This window comes from Rhinatrema bivittatum, chromosome 1 (assembly GCF_901001135.1).
Source record: "Rhinatrema bivittatum chromosome 1, aRhiBiv1.1, whole genome shotgun sequence".
Taxonomy (NCBI): domain Eukaryota; kingdom Metazoa; phylum Chordata; class Amphibia; order Gymnophiona; family Rhinatrematidae; genus Rhinatrema; species Rhinatrema bivittatum.
Genome location: NC_042615.1, coordinates 110,925,842 through 110,951,194, shown reverse-complemented (window position 1 = coordinate 110,951,194; position 25,353 = coordinate 110,925,842). Strand labels below are relative to the sequence as shown.

Genomic DNA, 25,353 nt, shown 5'->3' with positions numbered 1-25,353 from the left:
CTATCTTTGTGTGCACAAAGGGCCAGATTTTCAAAGGGGTACGCGCGTAAGATATGCGCGTACCCCCCCGAAAACCTGCCCAAAGTTCCCCCTGCGTGCGCCGAGCCTATGTTGAGTAGGCTCGGCGGCGCGCACAAGCCCAGGGACTCACATAAGTCCTGGGGATTTCCTGGGGGGGGGGGCGTGCCGGGGGCGTGCCGCGGTGGCGCATCATTTGGGGGCGGGGCCACTGGCGTGGTTCCGGCCCAGGGGCGTTTCGGGGGCGTGGCTGAGGCCTCTGAAACGGCTCCTGGGCCTGGGAATCACGCGCCGGCGGCCGGCCTGGCGCGTGCAAGTTACGCCTGCCTTGGGCAGGCGTAACTTGTGCAACAAAGGTAGAGGGGTTAGGTAGGGCTGGGGGGGTGGGTTAGGGAGGGGAAGGGAGGAGAAGGTGCGGGAGAGTGGAGGGAACGGAGGCAGGCAGCGCGGCTCAGGCTGCCGATTTTGCACAGCCTTGCGCGCGCCGATCCCGGATTTTAACGGCTACGCGCGTATCTATTAAAATCCCGCATACTCTTGTTTGCGCCTAGTGCGCGAACAAAAGTACGCGTGTGCGCAAATTTGTAAAATCTACCCCAAAGTATCCTTATGTATGTCATCTCAAGTTTTCATATTTATTTCTCTTTGTTTGTCTTGTAATTCTGATTTTTTTTTTTTTTACCAAGATAGATCATGTCTTTTCCTGATCCAATCTAGGTCATCCAGAAACTATCCTAAATAATAGGTGAATTTTAAAAGCTGGTCACATGCCAAAATCAGGAAATGTGTGCACATGTAGGACATGTGCATGTCCACCTGATTTTAAAAGCCACCCACATGCGCGCACAAGTCCAGATGCATGAATATTTCACATCGGAGAAAAAAGAGGTAGAGTGTGGGTGTGGTGTGGGCAGGGTGTGGGCAGTCTGAATTGGGGCCAAGAGATGGGTGTAAAGTACCCCTGTGTCTGGGCAAGTACCCAAGTCCAGTGCTTGTAACTATACTTCTGCTATGGAGGAGCTGTACGTCTAAAAAATAAATCATTTACAGCCATCTGTGAGGTATTTGAGGGGTCTGGGGTTAACTTACACTCAGCTCTTTCCCTGCCCAAAATACATGTTTCTGAACTCTTCCTAACTACAGGTTCTACCCTCAGAATTACTTTATCCATATATTCCAATCTGTCTGTTCACCAATAAGGGTATCGTTTGAATGAATGATAACCGTACTATAAAGAATCAGCTGAATTACCTTTGTATTCTGAATCATAGGAAGAAATGCATTGATAAGAGACATATATGTGACTGTGTGTGAGCCTGTGTTTGTTTCCCTGGGTGCTGCTGTTTAGTTTAGTTATATTGTAACTAATTATTTTTGTATTTTTAATTTACATTGTAAACTTGACTGCTTATTTCCTAGGGAGAGTAGAGAGTGAGAACTGGGCATTAGGGCGTTATGGTTTTGAATTATGAATTGTTTTTAAGCCATATTAAGGAATAGTATGTTAGTATGTTGTATATTATAATTATGAATTGCATTTTAAAATGTTGTAAGCCATTTTAAGGTGAATTTTAGAAGCCTGACACGCACCAAAATTAGGGGATGTGCGACCATGTCAAGCCGGCACGTGTTGAGCAGATTTTAAAAGCTGCAAGGATATGCATGTACATGCCACTGTTCCCACAAATAAAACGTTTCCAAAAGGGGGTGGGACATGGGCATGGTCTAGGCATGGGTGTTCCTGGATTTAATCTTGAAATTTGCACATAAATACTTATGCGCACTGTGTAACTTTACTTTGGCTATGGATGCATGTAAGTAGTAAAACAAAAAAACATAGGCAGATCAATGGGGTTTTAAAGGTAGGGGCACACAAGGGGGGAAGGGAGACTATTAAACTAGGGGGTTTGGAAGTCCTGTCCCTTACCTGGGCGAACTGGATACGAACTGGGAAAACTGGTAATGGCATCGGCGTGCGCGTCTTTTAAAATAGTAAAATTCTTAATGATTTAGAGACTGGTCCAGATACTTAAGCTGAATATATATACTGGTTGACAATGGTTTAGAAATGATCTAACCCTGCAAGAGGGAGGGGGAGTTTAAGGGGATTCTGATTCTTCTGCACGGGACAAAACTCACCAGTGCACCCAACATGTTCAGTGTAATGATGAGTATGTTTGCTTGCTTTTCTTGTTAAAAACTTTAATAAAAATGATTTACACATAAAATCCCCTCACTTATGCAGTAGAAGCAGCTTTTGTACACAAGCGCGTACAATTGCATGCACATTTCTACATGGCCAGGCTATTTTATAATATGCGTGCATATAAGTGTGTTTGCTATAAAATGGCTCCATCCCTGGGTGCAGGCCAATGAATGCGCACACATGTGCACTCAAAAGTTACCATCCCTGTGCGGACCTTTCAAATCAAGAATGTGGAATATAAGCATAAAGGTAAGATTCTGAGTATGACGATATTTTACTGGCATCTGTAAAGGTAAGCGTGTGTAATATGAAGAGAGTGGGTGCTTTAAAATAAGCATGTAGACAGCAAAATGGCAGTGAAATGGGAAATATGAGTTGTTCAAAAATTTCTGAATGCTTCAGTTACAACTATTATTGACCAATATATAGCTCTGCTGTATAAAGCTTACCTCTCAACGTTTTATAATGCAGCTAAACAGTATGATGTAGCAGAACAGTGTAAAGAAAATAAAATGATACTGCAGATTCTTGCTGAATATATGCAAAGGGTTTATGAAGACATCACTTACTTGGGTTATTTTTAACTATTATCATTCTCTAAATTACCATTAATAATAATCATAATAATAATAATACATTATTTTTCTAGTGAAAGCCTGTCCACACTAGTAATGGGTTAGATTTTTTTACCACATTGTTTAAAAGTTAATTCCCCAGTTTGTGCGTATTTCATTTTCAATTTACAGATCTCTAGCATCCTATGTCCCAAAGCAATCCCAGTGTTTAGTAAAGGTTTGTTGAGTAGTGCATGTCAAAGTTTTATCTGAACAAACAAAGCATGTATTGTGATCATTAATGATCTTGTTTCCCAATGTACTAAAGAATTAGAATAAAAACAAATAGCTGGTCTTTTGTAGCTTAAAGAATTAAGATTTCCCTTAGGCCACGTTTTCATTTGAATTGCCTGAATATACTTGAAAATCAATGCAGCTCAATAAACAACAGGGTGTTTAAGGCATTACTAGGAGAGACTATCACACAGTGAATTTTTTTGTGTCCCTTTAAAATGTGCCATCTTATACAATACAAACAATCCAATTCTAATTGAAAGTGAGATGGGATAGAAATTAAACATTTAGAAACAAATCGAACTTGCTAGAAACAGCAGGTATTCTCCAGCAGTAATTTCACTATCCTATAATTAGAAACTACTCCAGTCTGTGCTATATAAAATAATGGTCAGTTTAAGAAAGATGGCTATAAATTTACTAGCTTACTTAGCACATCAGCTTCCTGGTTGAAATAGCAGTGTTTTAAAATATTTTTAACCTTTTATGTTATTAAACATTCAATTTGCAAATACTAGGTTTGGCATACTGTATCAATTTAAGCTGCTGAGAAATAAGTAGCTTTTTTGTTTTGCAAACACATACACAGCCTGGATCATAAAGGGCAATGAAATATTTAAAAATATATAATTTGCTTAAAAACACATTTTAGGAATTCTATTACTCACCTTCTTTTAGGGTTTTACCATAGAACAAATTACATGTCAAAAATGCTGTACTTAATTTTATATTTTTCTATTCAAAATGTATTTCATTTTTCTAAAGACACATTTAACATTTTTTAAAAAACAAAACATGTAGTAACAATTAAATCTGAAAGGAGAGAGTTTTACACCTTCAGTTCACGGTGACTGCTGAGAAAGCATTCACATGTAACCATTCTTTTTCCAAACATATAAATTGCTTTGCACAGGCTGACAGGAACAATGTACTGGTTGAAGAGGCAAGGATTCAAGTACTGTATTTTTTTTTAAACATGCAAAGGGCACAGGTTGTTCCAGGTTTTAAACTGCATAATGAAGATTGATATGAAAAGTGCAGCTAGCCTACCAATAGTGCAGTGCTCTCCGTTCCAGCCTTGATTACATTCACACTTTCCATCTTTACATGTGCCATGTTCCGCACAGCGAGGGTGACACGTTCTCTGAGTGCAGGATGGGCCAGTCCAGCCTTCTTCACATCGACATGCTCCACCCATGCAAACTCCATGAGAGCCACAGTCCACCGAGCAGATTTCTCATGTAGAGAGAGAGAAAGAGAGGAAGCAATTAGCAGGGCTACTGTTTTTAATTCAGCTCCTGATGAAGATAAGAGGCACAGTGTTTGAAAACACAATCAAAGGGATTTGCTATTCCTAGCCTTAAAGAATTTTCAGGTGAAACTCATAAGGACAGAAGACATTTTCCTTAATGTTGCTGCATAATCAGTTACCAAGCATACAAGGGAGGTCCAGGTGTCTGCAGATGTGCTGCCAGTGAATTATATAATTATATTTTTCTTAAAATCGCTGTCTTACAAGAAATTGCTAGTTGTATCAATATTAGCTTCCTAACATAATTTATTGTATACGTTCAATAAATACACAATCATGATTCTGATTATTTATTTAGTAATTAGCATACTTAAAATAAAATTCAGGGTTATTTGCACTGTGTTGCTGGATAATGTCCATTCTTAACAAATGTGGTTTTCTTTCCCTCCAGCTTTCCTGTAAATTTTAAATGTGCTCAATCTCTGACACATTTTTTCATTTAAATAGCATCTATGAGACACATTAGTGCAATGCTGACATACTGACATCTCTGTTAAAAATAAAAGATTGTTCCCTTCTACTTCTAGTAAATTTGCTATGCTGACAGCTATAAATGCTCCCGTTTAAAGACCAGTAAATGTGTGAAAAACAAATCAGCATATGACTATTCAACTTGTCTTTCAGCTCGTGCTAACAAGGCCTTGCAGCTGCTAGAAATAGAAAGGTGCACTTGAGACTAAAGGTATTTATTGGACCAAAAATATACCTTAGGCCTAAAAAATGAAGATACGTGATCCTAATGTAATAAGAAGGCAGCTTGCTGGGTCCATGGCTGCTATTAATAATCTGGCACTGAGCCAGTCCTCTCACTGCCTCTCTACCACCTGAGTCCCTGTTTGTGGAGGGATAACAAATACACAAAGTAGTGCCACGTACTTGCACAATTCAAACCATGCGATGGAAGGGGTGAAACCCTGGAGGTAAATAAAAAAGGGAGGAGGGCTACATGATGCTCATTATCCTGTGCTTTCTTACAGTTGTTGAAAATTGAGGTTTTTTTCCTCCTTAGCTGTACATGTTTTTATTCAGGATGGCTTCACAACTTGACTAAAGGTGTCACTCCTTCTGCAGACTGGCAAGTCTCAGCTAGAATATTCTGGCCAGCAGGATGTGAGAGGCTCGCGCTTCCCTTCTGGCATGGTATGCCATAACTCCTGTCTCCCAACCCAATATCTGGAGGAATGATGGAGCTCTGCAGGTACTGTGGGGTTCCATTTTGGTAGCACTGGATATAGAGCAGTGGTTCTCAACCCTGTCCTGGGGACCCCCCCAGCCAGTCGGGTTTTCATGATATCCACAATGAATATGCATGAGAGAAAATTTGCATATTATGGAGGCAGTGTATGCAAATTTTCTCTCATGCATATTCATTGTGGATATCATGAAAACCCAACTGGCTGGGAGGGTCCCCAGGACAGGGTTGAGAACCACTGATATAGAGGTTTCTAGGCACACACTGGTTGTTTAGGGCTTGGAGCCTGGGACAGCTGGTATGGGACACGTATTTGGGTCCCTACAGGTGATGACAGGCTAAGCTTTGACTGATGGGGGGGAAGGCTGTATTCTTTTTCTTTTTTTTTGTATTGAAATATTTTGGAAGATTGACCTCAGAGAGTAACAGCATGGCACTTGCTAGCTCCATCTCTAGAAAGGTGTAGGGGTGCTTGAAACCTCATACTCAGGGCTGAGTGGTGGAAAGAGTACTGGGACATGCTACTTTGGTTAGATGCCTGGCTTTCATGACCCAGGATACAGGAAACTGGACATGTATTCTCAGTGGGAAGGGTGATTGTGCTGCACACCATGGGTCAGGGGATGTCACTGTTTCTAGGCCTGTGACTCAGGCCAGTACATGGGAGATTGCTACCACATACAGTGTGGCACAGGAACAGGCTGACTTGCGGGCTCTTGGATGTGTGATAGCTCAGAATTGGAGGTGTTTGCAGCTATGTAATCCCTCCAGTTTCATTGGCCCAGCCTGTTACGAGGAGGAGTAAATCCATAGTAACTTTTCTCAGGAGTGGCAGTGAGGAAATCACGGCTTATTATGGGAGAATCAGATGGCAACAGTCTGTTGGCAAGTGGTCAGATTATTGATACTAGAGACCTTGCCATGGAGTCAATTCTTGAAGAAAGAAATGGTCTGCAGCTGACTGGTTCATTAGAGCATAGGTGCTTGGATGGGGGCTGGATGCATGGACTAAAATGTGGGATCTCAGGATGGTCACCCTGCTTTGTCTACCTGTGATTGTTGGCAACCCTCCACCAGCCCTATTATTTATTTATTTATTTATTTATTTAGACATTTTACTGGATTCATTTTCATGGCACTATTCGATAGTTGCTGCTTTATAATAGGAGGCGTGTTACCTGAACCATTACTTAAAGACAGTGTGGATTTGTCTTGCCTGACTTGCAGTGGAGCAAATTGGGCATCTTGGTATGTCATTGGTACAATTTGAGAGTTGCCACACCAGATAAAAGTGGTATGGTGTTACAAAGTTATACCTGTGGCCCCAGTTAGGACATGGTAATGGCCAAGAATGTGCTGTCATTTCATTTCATAATGAAAGAAAAAATAATTCAATGTTTGTTTTTCATTTTGTACTCCCAATTTTACAAACTGGGTAGCCTGCTTTAAAAACAGATCCTCCCCGGCATTCTCCCACCGCCACATAGGGCCCCTGGACATTTCTGCTATAGTGGGGATTACTATCACTCCATCCCCACTGATGCCTATTTGATATTGGTACCGGCTGACCCGAGGCCTGCACCATTTTGAATTTTTGTCATACATTAAAATGGTACTGGCTGACAGAGGCTGGTCCCATTTTGTTGTATGACACAAATTCAAAATGGCAGCGGCCTCAAGTCAGCCGATGTCATAAGGGTATAGACACCTGTGAAGCAAGTGCATTTGGCACTTTTCTGCTGTCATTTCTCCGTTTCTGTATTTCTCCATTGCCCTACCACCCTAAGAACCCTTTTACTCCATCCATGATGTAATAATGGGATTCTCTGTTTCTGTATTTCTCCATTGCCCTACCACCCTAAGAACCCTTTTTCTCCATCCGTGATGTAATAATGGGATCACTCCTGTCCCATTATTACATCACGGATGGAGTAAAAGGGTTCTTAGGGTGGTAGGGCAATGGAGAAATACAGAAACGGAGAAATGACAGCAGAAAAGTGCCAAATGCACCATCCAGTCTGCCTAGCAAACTTATGGTAGCACCAGAAGGATTTTTTATTGTTTTTGTGGCAGGGAGAAGTATGGATCTCAGATCTAGAATTTTTAACTTTATTTTTATTCATTCCTTTAAAATACAAAATGAAAAAATTTCTGTAAACAATCTTAGCTGTGACTGACGATTGATACCCAGGCCTAGTACAACATGGCAGATGCGCTGCCAAAGCATCAAGTGTGGAAGATATCTCATATTAGCTGGCTGTTTCTGTTTTTTGTCATTTATTATTTGACATCAATAAAGCTGCAGCCCTTGTTATCCAACACTTTGTATTTGCAGTTCTTTCTAACTTACTGGGGGTGAATGCCTGAGGAGTGCTGGACAGTCCTGGCTACCATGTGATAAATCAGCCAATTATATTTTGGATTTGTTTTCTGGTCCTCCTTCAGGCAGTTTTTATTAAACATCATTACTGTGAAACTAATTACAGCAAAGGAAAAAAAACATATTATAATGCATGCAGGGTCTCTTCCAGGTCCTTGACATGTTTGGTCAAGACTGTATTCTGTTGTTAAGTACATTATATTTATTCTTTTGAACAAATATAATATACCTAATTGACTAATATCCCTTTATTGATTGGAGTGACTGATCTATCAATAAAGAATCAATATTATTCTGACTGGACATGAACATATATAGAGTGATGAAATAAAAAAATATGATACTGTTTGTGCTATGGCTTCTAATCCTGCACTCTATGCTCTTTTGAATTTTGTAGGAAATATTTCTCTGCAAGTGACACAGAACATTAAGCACAGTACACTAAGAAGTTGTGACATTCCTTAGAAGCATGGCCTGTAACATTCATGAAATAAAGAGAGTTAAGTCCATCTTTCTTTCACCAAACAATTTCTATCTACTTTGAATTTAATTTTTGATTAAGAGGCCTGAGATGTTTCGATTAGCTCCAGAGCTAAAGAATATCAACTCTGTTCTTTCTGTTAGAGAAAGGTTTATTTCAGAGGTACCATTTTCTCTTCAATCTAATCAATTTTTCATTAGGGTGAAGGTGTTTATCAGCTTTTAACACACTAGCTTTGAGTAAGGTACGTCAATCTCTGTAATGAACTTATTAATTAGAGTTAATTTAATTGAAGTGGAATTGAAGGGCTAATTAACGGACATTCTACTGATGAAGATAGAGGAAAGGTCTGTTGATTTCTAACGAATAAAGCCTCTGATATAAATAATTCATTCTTTCCAATTTTGTAAACCAACAAACTGTTTTTTTTATGGCCAGATTTACTTATATCCCTGATTTAGATATAACAAGCTCATTTGATTTCCTTTAGAATATTTGCAAAATATGAGCATATATATGAAGTATGTTTATATGAGTGGGAGACAGAGAGAAAAATATCTATAATGTGCCTTTACTTGTTTTTACAATACATTTCTTAGCTTATAAAAATATTTATTTATGGAACATGAAAAAGAATACATAGAAAAAAAACAGATGATTTAACATCTACAATAATGATTTTACATAATTGTTGAAGATATGATAGCTTATGCTTCAATAATTCTGTTAGTCTGTAAGGTGCCACCAGCCCCAGTGTCATTTTTGCCATGTCAGACTAATGCAGCTACCACTCTGCATGTGATGATTCAGAGCCTCATACAGTGACCTCTTGTTCTAGAACGTCCTTCCTACTGAAAACATTTGCTTCTTGAGCTTTAATTATACCTTGTAGATATTTGAATGTCTCTATCGTAACCCCCTCTGTCTATCCTTGCCTCTAGGGCAGTGTTTTCAAAACCTCTCCTGGAGGCTTCGCCTATCCAGTTGGGTTTTCAGGACTGCCACAGTGAATATGCATGAGATAGATTTGCATATCCTGGGTCTCCAATGTATGCACATCAACTCATGCATATTCTAATAACCTGACTGATTAGTGGGGAGGGGGTTTTCCCGGTGCTATTCTATTTTTATTTTAATTAAATGGGCCGTTTTTAAGGAAGGAACGGTCGGCCCCGGAGGGCTTTTGCAACTCGGGTGGGAGGAGGAGGAGGGGGGACAGGTCACATTGGGATTTTTATTTTCTTGACCATAACCTAATCGGATATATTCTTTTTTTTAATTTATCCAGTTAAGTCTCAAGTTATATGGCTGACCATAGCCAAATAACTTTATACATAACCAGCGATATTCAAAAAAGAATATGTAAGGTTATCCAACTATGGTTAGTCAGATAACTTTAAGTAAATATATTCAGTGGGACATTTATCCCGCTGAATATATGGGACAAGTTATCCAGCTAACTGATCCACTAAACATCCTACTGAATATGGACCCCATTATTACTGCTGCCTTTCTACTAATTATGGCTTTCCTTATGCAAACTAGCATTCCTCTATCTCTGACTCCATTCTGCTGCTCTGAGTTGCTAACTAGAGATCATCAGATTGGATCACCACAAAGTGTCTTTCCAGCTTGGCATATATCAGCATCTAACTCCCTACCTCATTCTTCTCCCTCTGATTTCTTTACTCTGAATGCAGGACTGTACCTTTCTGCATGGCAATTTAGTTGCTGAGAACGTAAGCACTTTTTGTGATGTCTCATTCTGTCTGCTCTCTCGGGGTGTGCACTCTATTGCAAATCTTAGAATTATGTGCAGACAATCTTTTCCATCAAAGTCTTCTGCAATACCACTCAAAGACATTACACAGAACCCTGAGGCACTCCACTAAAAAAATCTTCTTTGTTTGGAGATAATTGCATTTGTCACCACCCTCTATTGTCTACCATTTAATCTGTTTCTAATCCAGTCCACCATTTTGGGGCACATTTCCAGGCTTATTTTATTTATGAGCCACTTATGTGGGACAATATCAAATGCTTTGCTGAAATCCAAACATACTACATACTACATCCAATGCATGCCTCTGAACTAATTTCCCTGATCATTCAGTCAAAAAAATGTATCTGATTTGGTTAGTATGATCTCCCTCTGGTGATGCCTCAGATCCTGCAAACTTCTGGATTAAGAAACTTCACTACCCACCTTCAAAGCCAGACTAACTGGCCTGCAGTTTCCTACTTCTACCCTATTATCACCCTTCTTCAGTCTTGCAAAGTCACTCCAATCTCCAAATATTTATTGAACAGATCTATCAGTGAACTGATTTCTCTTAATATCCTGGAAAGCATTTCACCCAGGCCCCTAGCTTTGTATATTTTTAGTTTTGTTAGTTCTAAACATGCCTATTGTACTATATTTTTCTTTTATTTAGATTTTTATATTCAGCTTTTCACACTTCTTTCAGCACTTCAAAGTGGATTATAATCAGGTACTGTAGGTATTTCCCTATCCCCAGAGGGCTCACAATCTAAGGCCTAGATTCATCATTCTGCTATAAATGTAGCGGAAAGATGAGCTGCCGTGAAAAAAGGGGTGGGGAATGAAAGAAGGGGCGGGAGGGAGCGATAGTGTGCAGCCGGCTGCATTGTGGTGGTCCGGTTTCACCCGCTGTAGGTGTGGCCGTGCCGCACACTATTGCCCCCTTAGCGCCACGGCAAAAGGTGGTGCTATTTCCAGCACTTCTGCCGGTGATAATGTCCAAACTCCTCCCTAACTCCACCCCTTCCTCTAATTTAAATTTTACCACCACAATACACCCATTATCGCATGCAATAACACCCTAAGGCATGCCATAACAGCCCGTTGCATTTTAGAAAATGACCCTATAAGTTTGTACCTGAGGCAATGGAGGGTAAAGTGACTTGTCCAAGGTCACAAGGAGCGACAATGGGACTTGAACGCTGGTCTTCAGGTTCAAAGCCCACTGCTCTAACCACTACCATATATACCCCCACCAATTATTTGTGGTCCTTCCCCAAAACATCAGCTATCTTTTTCCCATTTGCACCATTGTCATCCTAACTACCACCCCCTGAAAGATAATCTTCACTGTCATCCTCTTTCTGAATTATAATACTGCCTTTTGAATGCTAATTTTTTTTACCCTTACCCTTTTAGAACCATCTGCTTTGAAAATGAATTATTTTCTTCTAGTTTTTATTTGCTTTCTTTGGTTCATAGTCCCTAATTTCTCCTTTTTTTTTTTAATTTCCAGCTCCTTTTGCATCATTGCTGGGAGTCTGGCACCATGAAGTTTTATTCACAACTACACATAGATTTGTAATAGACCCAACACTCTTATTACTGTTTCTAGTCTGATCATTGCAACAATGGTCCTGAGACTGGGAGTCATGCACCGGGGCTTCTTACAAAACCTCGTATCATTGGCTTTAAATACGGTCACCAGGTGTCACACTTAATTATTATTGCTACTCCCTCCTTTCTCCCCCTTAAAGGCTGTCATCTCTACCTTGCAGCATCCTCTGCCTTACCCAAACCTTGGTGCACATAGGTTGATCTGGGAATCGAATCAAGGACCTCTCTCATGATTATGCACAGATGTTGCCACTGAGCTAGTCTTAGAATTATTGCCTTTACTAATGCTCTTTTTAGAGGATTATATATTTTTTTCTACTTTGCATAGATTTTACCACTCTTCTAAGTCTCTGATTTTTGTGTTCTGGTGCCAGGTCTGTTTAATATCTTTGTGAGCAATATTCTAGAAGGGTTAGAAGGAAAGGATTGGGGTTTTTTTGTAGACAATACTAAGTTATGCAACAGATGATCTATAGGTAGCAAAATAGAGTGACAGAGGAATGCTAGGCTGCATAGACTAGAGGCAGAGGAATGCTAGACTTCAAAAAGACAGAAGCATAACAAGTAGAAAACAGGAGGTGATAATGCCCCCAAACAGATTATTGGTGAACGCTCATTTGGAATACTGTGTTTAGTTCTGGAAACCATATTTATTTATTTGTAAACATTTGATATTCCACTTTCTCCAAGCTAGTCTCAAAGTGGATTACAATCTAATTAAAGTTAGGCTCCTATTATAAAGTGTAACAGGTTACAATCAAGATAGGGAACAAGATGGAGGGGCTTATATCTTAAAAAGTATAGAGAAAGGCGCTTCAGAGAAAGGCAACTAAAAGACACATGAGATGAGATATCAGGATCCTAGACAAGGGAGATACGATACAGACATTTAAAAATCTGAGAGATATTAAAATACAAATAAACCTTTTCCAAAAAAAGGAAGCTATAGAATTAGGGGTCAGAGTTTGAAGCCACAAGGAGGTAGATTCAGGAACAACATCAGAAACATCTAGTTATTGACATAGATAAGGCTGCCATGAAGAAGCAGCTGGCGTGAGATTCCACCTGCAGAATGTTGCTTGTAGCATCCCTTTGTGGAATTGGTTAAAAGTAGAGAGATCCTGGACTGCCTTTAAGGGCACACCTCAGGCATTTGATATCAGAATGCCTAAAAGGGTAGCAATTCTGAACTTGATACTAACAAAATTAGAAAGTGTTTGTAAGTGTTTATAATGTTTAGTTTGATGGTCATCTGAGTCCAAGTGATCCTCATATGATGTGGTTAAATTTAAGAGGTAGAGACGAGGCCCACATAACATATTAAATAATGGCAGAAGATGACTTAAAAGGCTTGTCCAGTCTGCCCAGCATGGGTTTATAACCTGCAGAGAACAGCAGCAATCCCCATGTGTTCTGCTCAGGGTTCTAACTATTGCTCCATTCAACTTATTTCACATGACTTTTTGGAGACCATTATTGGCCCTTATTGAATATGCCACTACAGATGCATTCTTTGACATTTAATTATCTCCCTGAAGCAGTTCAGCAATGAAACATCAGCTGATGTTGGGCACTGTTTTTTGTTTCCATATATCTAAGACACTAACATTTTCTTACTTAAGAACACTCACTTTGTACTTTAAAAAATACTTAAAAAAACAGGTAGATGTGTTGTGGTTCACTAGTGATAGATGACAAATTAGACCGGGTGGTGGTTACATGCTCCACACACCGCCTGGCATGCTGACACCTTGAACAGTATTTTAGCATTGCATGTCCTCAAGCTTTGACATTTTTTCTTCTCTTTTTTTTAATGTACTACTTAATTATTTTGTTGAGACTGTAATATCACTCTTTGTTTCAAGTCATTACTTAATCATTTAAATGCAGTTTGGGGTTAAACTTGCTCCATGACGGTTACCCAGGTGTTTTGTTTCCATCTTGCTAATATGGGATCCACTGTGTTTATTCCACCCTATTTGGAATTCTGTTACCATCTTTGTTTCTAGCACCTCCTCTAGGAGAGAATTTTATGCATCCACCAATGCTTTTAGTGAAAATGTTTTATCCAGCTCTTCCAACTGTACCCCAGAGGCCTATAGATTATTCCAGTATAAATGAAATTGCCATCTCCTCTTTTCAAGATAATACAGAGCACTTTCTTCTTTCCCTCTACTCCCTGCCATTTCAGCTTTATTATTATTTTTTCCCCAACTACCTTAGCCTTCTTGAACATATTATAGCCCTGCATGGCTGTATCTGAGTCATGGGAACTCACTGAACCAGGTCTCTGTGACAGATGTCACAATCTGCCTCTGCTATTTGGGCTTGCAAGTCTGGAATGTTAGACCAGAGGTTCTCAGCCTGTGTTTGACACACCAGTGTGTTTGACAAGCACGCGCAGGCATGTCGCCACATGTCCCGGTCTCTCCCTGCCCCAGTGAGATGTGAACTCGTCCTCCACCTGGGCTTAAAATGCTAATAGCCTGGGGAGAACATGGTGGGAGCAGTGGCGTACTAAGGGGAGACGAGGGGGCGGTCTGCCCCAGGTGACAACAGGGGGAGGGGTGCCATTGCCGCCAGCAGGAAGGTCCCGTGGCAGCACAGAGCAGGGACTTGCTGGTAGGGTTTCCACTCCCCTCCAGCAAAAATGAACTCCTGCGGAAGAAGCAGCCAGCGGCAGAATTATTTATTTATTTATTTACTTATTTATTTAGAGTTTTTTTATACTGGCATTCGTGATTAAAAATCACATCATGCTGGTTTACATATAACAAGGGGGTGTGAACGCAGAAACGAAACATTAACAAGTGCAAAGAGGTCATAAAGTTACATTACAACAAGGTTTATATAACTGGGGAGAGAATTAGAGCAAGATAACCGAGCAGTTAGGATTAACTATTTACATTATATTGTGAAGACTCTTATAAGATATTGCTGTCATTCAATTGGGATCTGGGAAGGCTTGCTTAAATGGCCAAGTCTTAAGCCTTTTTCTGAATGTAGGTAGGCATGGTTCTTGTCTCAGATCCGGGGGAATAGAATTCCATAGTGAAGGTCCGGCTGTGGAGAAGGCTCGTCTCTGAAAGTTAAATGGTGAGTGGTTTTGGTTTGGGGAACGAGGAGTGATCCTCTGTAGGCTTCTCTTCTCTCAAAAATTAAATTAATTTAATTTTTGTTTTATATTCCACTTTTTGGCACTTTAAAGGGCTCACAATCTAACAGGGTCATTCATCAAATCGCAATGGGCCGTTATCGCAAGCGTTAGGTCGTTATCGCACACGAAAACACCCTAATGCACAAAATAAAACCGCATTGTGATTTCAAAATTCAAATTAGGGAAAGGTGAGAAGTCTGGGTGAGGTTTAGGCAAAGTAGGGGGCTTGTAGCACTGTGAGCGATAATGTATTGCACATTATGGCCCACAGTAGCGCAGAAATAGTTAAAGCTATTTCATTGGCTCTATGGGGCCGTTACTGTGCAGCACAGCTGCAACTGTGGTGGGCAGAAACACACTGCAGCCAGCTGCTCACTATTGCCCCCCACCCTTTTTCTGGCCACAGTTCATCATAAGAACATAAGAGCATAAGAAATTGCCATGCTGGGTCAGACCAAGGGTCCATCAAGCCCAGCATCCTGTTTCCAACAGAGGCCAAACCAGGCCACAAGAACCTGGCAATTACCCAAACACTAAGAAGATCCCATTCTACTGATGCCAGTAATAGCAGTGGCTATTCCCTAAGTAAACTTGATTAATAGCCATTAATGGACTTCTCCTCCAAGAACTTATCCAATCCTTTTTTGAACCCAGCTACACTAACTGCACTAACCACATACTCTTCTATATTTATGATGAATCCAGGGGAAAGTTTGTACCTGAGGCAATGGAAGGTAAAGTGACTTGCCCAAGGTCACAAGGAGCATCAGGGGGATTCGGACCCTGGTCTTCCTGGTTTAAAGGCCACTGCTCTAACCATTAGGTTACTTCTTCACTCTCAGAACAAGAAGCCCTGCAGTACCACCAGTGTCTTCTGGAGCCAACAGCAGAAGAAGAGGCCCTGCTGTGCAGCCAGCGGCCGAAGAAGCAAGAGACTGATCCTGTGAGACTAAGTGCCAATGGATGAGAGGGGTTTGTGTGTGTGTGTGTGAGAGTGTGTGTATGAGGGTTTCTGTGGGTGTATATGAGGGTGTGTGTATGAGAGGATGCTTGTATGTGCATGAGACAGTGAGTGTATATAACAGTGAGTGTGTGTGTGCCTGTGTGTATGTATATATATATATATATATATATATATATATATATATATATATATATATATATATATAAGAGGGCACCTGTGGGTGCTTATGTGTGAGAGGGTGCCAGTATGTGGAGGTGGGGATGTGGGTGAGAGAGAGAGGAAGCGTGTGTGTAGGAGTGAAAATAGGAATCATGTATGAGAGATACAGAGGAAACGTGTGTGTATGTGTGAGAGAGAGATGGAGGAAATGTGTGTCTATCTCTCACACGCACACACACACTCACACAAGCTCCCTTTGTCTCTCACCAAGGGGTAGATTTTAAAATGTGTGTGCGTCCATGTGCGCATGGTTCCGCCATGCTCACATGGACGCAGGTACTTTATAATATGCACGCATTAGTGCACACATTATAAAATACAGTTCCTGTGCGCACATGCACATAACCCCTGTTTTTAGGCACGTGGGCTTCTAAAAATTAGCCTGCAAGTATGGATGTGTGTGTGTGAGACAGAGAAAGCTTATTTTGTTTTGTGCCTCTGTGTGTATGTGCACTCCCAGTTAATGACAATCTCAGGGTGACAGGTATGGAGAGAGAGGGGGTTTTAAAATCCTTATTATTTTTAATAATTGGGTGTTATTTGATGTCTGCTGTTTTGAGATATTTTATCGATGTTCAGGAACTTTTTAAAAATTTGTACAAGAGCTTCTAATTATTGAATTATTGCACTCATCAGCTATTCTGAAATGTATACTTTTTAGTATGGTTTTATTATTCTGATTGATATATATTTCTTGATTGTATTGTTTTGAGGAATAGTGATTTTCTGCTTTTCCATTGTTGCACTGCATACAGAACCTGGCTTGTGGTTTCTAGTTCAGTTTTTGTCTGCATGCGTGCGTGTGTGAGAGAGAGCAAGAGAGAGAGAGGGGAAGTGTGTGTGTGTGTGTGTGTGTATGTGAGAGAGAGACAGCATGTATGTGAGTGATTGAAAACCTGTTTGTGTGAAAGACGGCATGTGTGTATGAGAGACAGCATGTATGTAAGTGGGAACCTGTATGTGTGAGAGAGAGCATGCTAATGTATAATTAAGAGCCTGTGTGTATAAGAGAAAGAGAGAAAGCATGTCTGTAAATGTATGATTGAGAGCCTACCTAAGTGATCGAGAGAAAGCATGTGTATATGTGTGTGATTGAGAACCTATGTAAGGAGGGTCATTCTTTAAAACACAAAATGACCTTATTGTGTGTGTTAGAGCATTTTCACGTGCGATAATGCCCTAACGCATGTGATAGCAACTGCATCGCAATATTCAAATTTAAATGAGGGAAAGGGGAGGGATTAGGGTGGGGTTAGGATTTTTTTTTTTCTGGGACCATTGTGGGCGATAATATTTTAGACATTATCACCGGCAGTATTGCTGGAAATAAACCAGCTTTTACGGTGGCGCTATGGGGGCGATACTGTGCGCCATGTTGCAACCATGGTGGGAGAAAACGCACCTCTGCGATGCGGCCGGATGCACACTATCGCAGCCCCCACCCCCTTTTTCTTCGCAGCTCATCATTCCGCTATAAATATAATGGAATGATGAATCTAGGCTTGAGTGAGAGAGAGAGCATGTGTATATGTGTGTGATTGAGAGCTATAAATATAATGGGATGATGAATCTAGGCTTGAGTGAGAGAGAGTGCATGTGTATATGTGTGTGACTGAGAGCTATAAATATAATGGGATGATGAATCTAGGCTTGAGTGAGAGAGAGTGCATGTGTATATGTGTGTGATTGAGAGCTATGGGGCACCTGGAAATCGAACGTTTCCAGATATGGAGAGCAAAACATTTTTTTATCATTATTTTTAATTATTGGGTCTTTGTGACTGCTGTTTTGAAACATTTTATTGGTGTCTGGAAATTTTTATATGAGTTTTTAATTATTGTATATTCCATTCAACACTTGTTTTGAGATAATCTGTTCTTTTTATTAGTATGGTTTTACTGCTATTGATTTTATATTTCTTGTTTGTTTTATGAGGACTGGTGATGTTTCTCTTTTTCCTTTGTTGCACTACATACACAGTCTCTGGCTTATTGTGGTTTCCAGTTCAATTTTGGTCTGTATGTTTCTATGTATGCTTTGTGGTCTCTTTATTCTTTGTGAGGGTCTGCACATGTGACTGAGGTGAGGTATTCTGCAGGCACATAGTTTCTGTGCAGCAGCCTGGCTTGTTCCATTTTCCTAACAGATGTAATGCAGTTTTAAGACCTGGTGTAATATTTTCAGTGTTGCCTTTTCATAGGTAAGATGGTTACTGTTTCAGTGCTGGAAGTTGGTGCGTTTCTGTATGGGAGGTTTAGTATTTATGTAATTTCTTTTCAGAAAGAGTACTTATCTTCCCCTTAAGTCATTCTTAACAATAAAAGTAATACTGGGCCTTTTTTAAATTTTCTGCTGTAGATTATAATGAGTAGTGTGTCACACATGTGAGCATTGTCCATCAGACGTGTCACGATGGGAAAAAGGTTGAGAACCACTGACCTAGGCAATGAGCATTTCTACACAAATTTCTCTTTGCCTTGTCTTTATTCCTCTTATCCTCATGCATGTCCACCAGATTTATCTCTGTATCAAACATGTAGTCATTTGCAATCCATACTTTTGTGTTTTTCTTCACTAACTTCATTTCTTTGTTGGGAATGAACCAATTCAATCAGCTTTCATCTATTACCCATTTCATTTAGTTTATGTTCCTGTCAATGTATGACCTGAATCACTCACTTAACATCACAACTCACCCTTAAAGTCAGATGTTGGCCATCTTTATAGTATTGTCTTTTATTCTAACACATACTACCTCATCCCCTGAGAAATCCAAAAGACTCTTCTTCTCACCAGCTCTTCAGCAATCCATAGAAGATATAGATACTTCCCCCTTTTGCCATAAACAGGTAATACCTCAGAGAATGCTACTATATTTGTTTGCTGCTTAAGCACTTCCCCTCATTTGTTGAACTCATCAAGTACTGCACTGATTTGGTTCCTATTGAGGTAATTGGTACACAAGTGATAACAAATTCACATTCCTTCTTTCTACTCTTGAAATACTAAGGATATGGGCAATATCCCTGCTAGTTAAAGATACTGGTAGGCATCTGACCCTCTTATTTTCTCTCCAAATCTTTCCTCAGGTTAATGCTTCTAATGGGCTATCTCCTATTGAAAGGAGTTTTCTGCTTTATAGGGAGTTTTTTATACTGCTCTTGGGTCCTTCAATTTTGTCTCTATATCACATGCTAACCTTCTATTTTCAATGCCATGAAGGCGTCCTGTATTTGTAAAATTTTGTGCATGCTTCCTTGTTTCAGTCTTGTCCTACTAGAACCCATGTAATCCATCTACTTCTAGTCCCTGTAGTACAACTTATCTTTTGCCACCTTGGGTGAGATAATTTAAAGTGCTGAGGTAAAACTCCATGAGGTAGAGCAGGAAAGCATCCCCAAATTTACTGGAATTCCTTTGGGAAAGCATTATAATGGTACTACATCACAAAGAACATACTCATCAATGGAAACAGAGTAATTCCATGGCAAATATCATGCCTGAAATCAAGTTGATGCTTCAGAGCATTATTGATAGTGCACTTGTATTTGCCAATCTCAGAAGGATAGATTTTGCTACTTTTTGTTATTTTACTGCATATGGACATAATATATTTTCTTTAAAATCTCAATAGTTAAATATTTAAAAATACTAAAATGTTACAAACTTGATGTAACTTTTAATGGGCTATGAAATTTCTTATTAACATTCAAAGAATATTTTGTAACTTTCTTTTTATTGTTCTATGAAATATTTATAATAATTAAATTCATCTCTGGCATAGGAACCAGCCTTTGAATCTTTTTAAACTAAATATTTAAAATGTTTTGGCTCTTGTCTAACAATAATAATTTATTCTAAATTTAGATACACCAGCAGGGATCTGACATTCGGAGGGCTACATTTTCCTAGTGGAATAGCAAACAAGAGAAAAATGACAATTCAACCTATAAATGCAGTTAAACCCATGTTATAGTCTTGGTAGTACATGAGAAGGTGAACTTAATATGGGTGAAATTACATGTGACTCACAAACATGACATAAATCACAAATAAAATAAATGAGAGTCTGTATGCATGTACCAAAGCAATACAATCCAAATACAACTATAATACACAATATTTTGATACAAAACCACTGTGTGCAAAACACATCACATTCATTCCACATTCACACCTTAAAAACATCCATCACCACAACAAAAATAAACAATTGTATTGTACATCATAACATCAATAATTAGAACTGTTGGAACATACTGAGTTATACATTATACCCTCACTGATTAGGACAATTGGAACTAAGACATATAAAGAGATAATGCCACAACTGGTTATGACATTAATACCAAACTTTACAATATTACAACTTTTACATCAATAATGGAAAATGAAGATATTCTTTCATATCTATTATAAAAAGGACCAAAAAATAGCACATGCCACATATATCGATGAAAAAATCTAAACAAAACACATAGAACATATAGATGAATATGTCACCTTTTTCTTATCAGAACTATAACATAGAGTTACCCTGCTCTTCATGTTGTCCCATTCTTCACATATAATATATAGATTGATCCCATATAACCTTATATGTAATATTAGAGATACTCAAAAAACTGCGGTGAAATTCACAAACCACAATTTCACCACTTCATAGTCTCCTAACAAGAAAAAAAACCCTGCATATCCACATGGTAGATGTGGACCACCATATTTCACTCACAGTTCCCACAGGAGATTAGATTAATTCCACAGAAGATTAAATTCCTTCCTCATGTACTGAATACCTTAACCATCCTTCCCAATGGATACTATAGATGAATTCCCTTCCCTACAAGGGACCCTCATTTCACCACAACAGCTTCATCGGGGAAGTACCAACTCTGGCAACCATCTTATTATCAATTATTTCAGCAACAAAGACCAACACCCATGGATAAATTGCCACTCCATCCAAATATCTCCCTCAAGTTTGCGGGCGACAGGTTCCCGTTCTTCAAAACTTTTAGCCTTCTGTGATTGAAAAAGAGGCTCCAAATTCATATCCTATCTAGACACACTCTGTCCTCAGAAATCTACGTTTCTATGATGTTATATTGCATCACCCGTGGTTGTATACCCCACCATGTTTTAAGGAGTAGAGGTGCTCAGACACGTAGATTGCTGAGGAGAGAGTGTGTCTAGATAGGATATGAATTTGGAGCCTCTTTTTCAATCACAGAAGGCTAAACATTTTGAAGAATAGGAACCTGTTGCCCACAAACTTGAGGGAGATATTTAGATGGAGTGGCAATTTATCCATGGGTGTTGGTCTTTGTTGCTGAAATAATTGGTAATGAGATGGTTGCCAGAGTTGGCACTTCCCCTGATGAAGCCATTGTGGTGAAATGAGGGTCCCTTGTAGGGAAGATAATTTATCTATAGTTTCCATTGGGTAGGGTGTTTACAGTATTCAGTACATGAGAAAGGAATTTAATCTTCTGTGGAATGAATCTAGTCTCCTGTGGGTATTGCGAGTGAAATATGGTAGACCAAATCTAGCACACTGGGGGATGCACATTGGATCATCAGCAACTGTGGATATGCAGTTTTTTTTTCTGGTTAGGAGACTATGAAGTGGTGAAATTGTGGTTTGTGAATTTCACTGCGGTTTTTTGAGTATCTCTAATATTACATACGGTTATATGGGATCAATCTATATATTATATGTGAAGAATGGGAAAACATGAAGTGCGGGGTAACTCTATGTTATAGTTCTGATAAGAAAAAGGTGACATATTCATCTATATGTTCGATGTGCTTTGTATAGGTTTTTTTCATCAATGTATCTGGTATGTGCTATTTTTTGGTCCTTATTATAATAGATATGAAAGAATATCTTCATTTTCCATTATTGATGTAAAAGTTGTAACATTGTAAAGTTTGGTATTAACCTTCTTAATGTCATAACCAGTAGTGGCATTATCTCTTTACTTGACTTAGGTTCTAATTGATCTAATCAGTGAGGGTATAATGTATAACTCAGTATGTTCCAACTGTTCTAACTATTGACGGTATGATGTACAATATAATTGTTTATTTTTGTTGTGGTGATAGATGTTTTTAAGATGTGAATGTGGAATGAATGCGATGTGTTTTGTTCTCAGTAGTTTTGTATCAATAAAGTGTGGTATTTGGTTTGTATTGCTTTGGTATATGCATACAGACTCTCATTTATTTTGTTTGTGGTACATGAGAAGGGCAATTTTCAGCAGCCATTTACCCAGTACATGGCTATGACTCTGGGTAAATTGGCTGTATGAAAATTGCCCACCCTTTCTTAAGGTAAAACTATGCATGGGGATCAAGAATGTGCTTACTTTTACCCATGGACAAAGTAGGAGAGTTCAAAGGTGGAATTACATCACAATATTGCATGCAGTTTTCCGTTTTCAAAACTATGTGCATTATTAAGAATGGAAAAAGTATCCGCAGAAAAAGAAAGTGCAAATCAAGTATGGGTAATTTTTTCCTATGTAATCTTCAAAGGGAACATATCCTCATGCTTTCCCTTTGAGAACTAGTGCAAAGTCCATGAATAAAAAATACCTGTGGACTTTGAAACTATGCAAGGTGTTTTGAAAATGTTCCTCACAGAACTTAATATTTGACTTGGTCCAAAAAAATCACAATTCAAAACAGAATAAATTCTTGTCTATTAAGAAAGCAACAGTTTATGTAACATGATGTAATATAATATGAAATCAGATTTCTTTTCCTTTCATTTTTAGGGTGGTTTTATAAATGGTCTTTTCATCAAGCACATATGCAATGTTTATCTTTTTTATTTAAATAATTGGTTGATTCACTTTTTGTATCCTTAACCATGGCAGAGACTTGGTGGAAGGAGGATAACCAATGGGACAGTGCTATATCAGGGTACAAATTATATCGCAATGATAGGGAGGATCAACTTGGTGGGGGTGTGGCACTTTATGTCCGGGAGGGTATAGAGTCAAACAGGATAAAGATCATACAAGAGACTAAATGCTCAATAGAATCTATATGGGTAGAAATCCCATGTGTGTTGGGTAAGAGTATAGTGATAGGTGTATACTACCGTCCACCTGGACAAAATGGTCAGACAGATGATGAAATGCTAAGAGAAATCAGGGAAAAAAAACAATTTGGCAGTGCAATAATAATGGGAGATTTCAATTACTCCAATATTGACTAGGTAAATGTAATTTGCTAGAGACATAAAGTTCCTGCATGTAATAAATGACTGCTTCATGGAGCAATTGGTTCAGGAGCCAAAAAGAGAGGGAGCTATTTTAGATTTAATTCTTAGTAGAACGCAGGATTTGGTGAGAGAGGTAACAGTGGTGGGGCCACTTGGCAACAGTGATCATAACATGATCAAATTTAAACTAATAACTGGAAGGGGACAATAAGTAAATCTGCAGCTCTAACACTAAACTTTCAAAAGGGAAACTTTGAGAAAATGAGGAAAATAGTTAGAAAAAAACTGAAAGGTGCAGCTGCAAAGGTTAAGTGTTCAAAAGGCATGGACATTGTTTAAAAATACAATCCTAGAGGCGCAGTCCATATGTATTCCACACATTAAGGAAGGTGGAAGGAAGGCAAAACGATTACCGTCATGGTTAAAAGGTGACTTGAAAGAGGCTATTTTAGCCAAAAAAACATCCTTCAAAAATTGGAAGAAGGATCCATATGAAGAAAATAGGATAAAACATAAGCATTGTCAAGTTAAGTGTAAAACATTGATAAGACAGGCGAAGAGAGAATTTAAAATGAAGTTGGCCATAGAGGCAAAAACTCATAATAAAAACTTTTTTAAATATATCCGAAGCAAGAAAGCTGTGAAGGAGTCCGTTGGACAATTAGATGTCTGAGGGGCTCTTAGGGAAGATAAGGCCATTGCTGAAAGACTAAATAAATTCTTTGCGTCCGTGTTTACCAATGAGGATGTTGGGGAGATACCAGTTCCGGAGATGGTTTTCAGGGGTGATGAGTCAGATGAATTGAACGAAATCACTGTGAAGTAGGCCAGATTGACAAACTAAAGAGTAGCAAATCACCTAGACCGGATGGTATGCATCCTAGGGTACTGAAGGAACTCAAAAATAAAATTTCCTATCTATTAGTTAAAATTTGTAACCTATCATTAATATCATCCATTGTGCCTGAAGACTGGAGGGTGGTCAATGTAACCCTAATATTTAAAAAAGGCTCCAGGGGTGATCCAGGTAACTATAGACCAGTGAGCCTGACTTCAGTGCCGGGAAAATAGTGGAAACTATTCTCAAGATCAAAATCGTAGAGCATATAGAAAGATATGGTTTAATGGAACACAGTCAACATGGATTTACCCAAGGGAAGTCTTGCCTAACAAATCTGCTTCATTTTTTTGAAGGGGTTAATAAACATGTGGATAAAGGTGAACCGGTAGATGTAGTGTATTTGGATTTTCAGAAGGCGTTTGACAAAGTCCCTCATGAGAGGCTTCTAAGAAAACTAAAAAGTCATGGGATAGGAAGCGATGTCCTTTCGTGGATTACAAACTAGTTAAAAGACAGGAAACAGGGAGTAGGATTAAATGGTCAATTTTCTCAGTGGAAAAGGGTAAACAGTGGAGTGCCTCAGGGATCTGTACTTGGACTGGTGCTTTTCAATTTATTTATTTATTTATTGGTTTTTATATACCGTCGCTCATCAGAGATATCACGTCGGTGTATACAAATGATCTGGAAAGGAATACGAAGAATGAGGTTATCAAATTTGCGGATGATACAAAATTATTCAGAGTAGTTAAATCACAAGCGGATTGTGATACATTACAGGAGGACCTTGCAAGACGAAGATTGGGCATCCAAATGGCAGATGAAATTTAATGTGACAAGTGCAAGGTGTTCCATATAGGGAAAAATAACCCATGCTGTAGTTACACGATGTTAGGTTCCATATTAGGAGCTACCACCCAGGAAAAGGATCTAGGCATCATAGTGGATAATACTTTAAAATCATCGGCTCAGTGTGCTGCAGCAGTCAAAAAAGCAAACAGAATGTTAGGAATTATTAGGAAGGGAATGGTTAATAAAACAGAAAATGTCATACTGCCTCTATATCGCTCCATGGTGAGACTGCACCTTGAATACTGTGTACAATTCTGGTCGCCACATCTCAAA

At 39.1% G+C, this 25,353-nt stretch overlaps 1 protein-coding gene across 4 annotated transcripts in view; it reads right to left on the bottom strand.

The window, feature by feature from the left end:
- The window catches only part of TENM3 (teneurin transmembrane protein 3), a 1,731,308-nt gene that overhangs the window by 264,096 nt on the left and 1,441,859 nt on the right, over window positions 1-25,353 (bottom strand). For all 4 annotated transcript variants that reach the window (XM_029581140.1, XM_029581227.1, XM_029581302.1 and 1 more), the window contains one exon: window positions 4,123-4,308. In XM_029581140.1, the coding sequence (XP_029437000.1) occupies window positions 4,123-4,308 (186 nt within the window). The remainder of the gene's footprint in view (window positions 1-4,122; window positions 4,309-25,353) is intronic.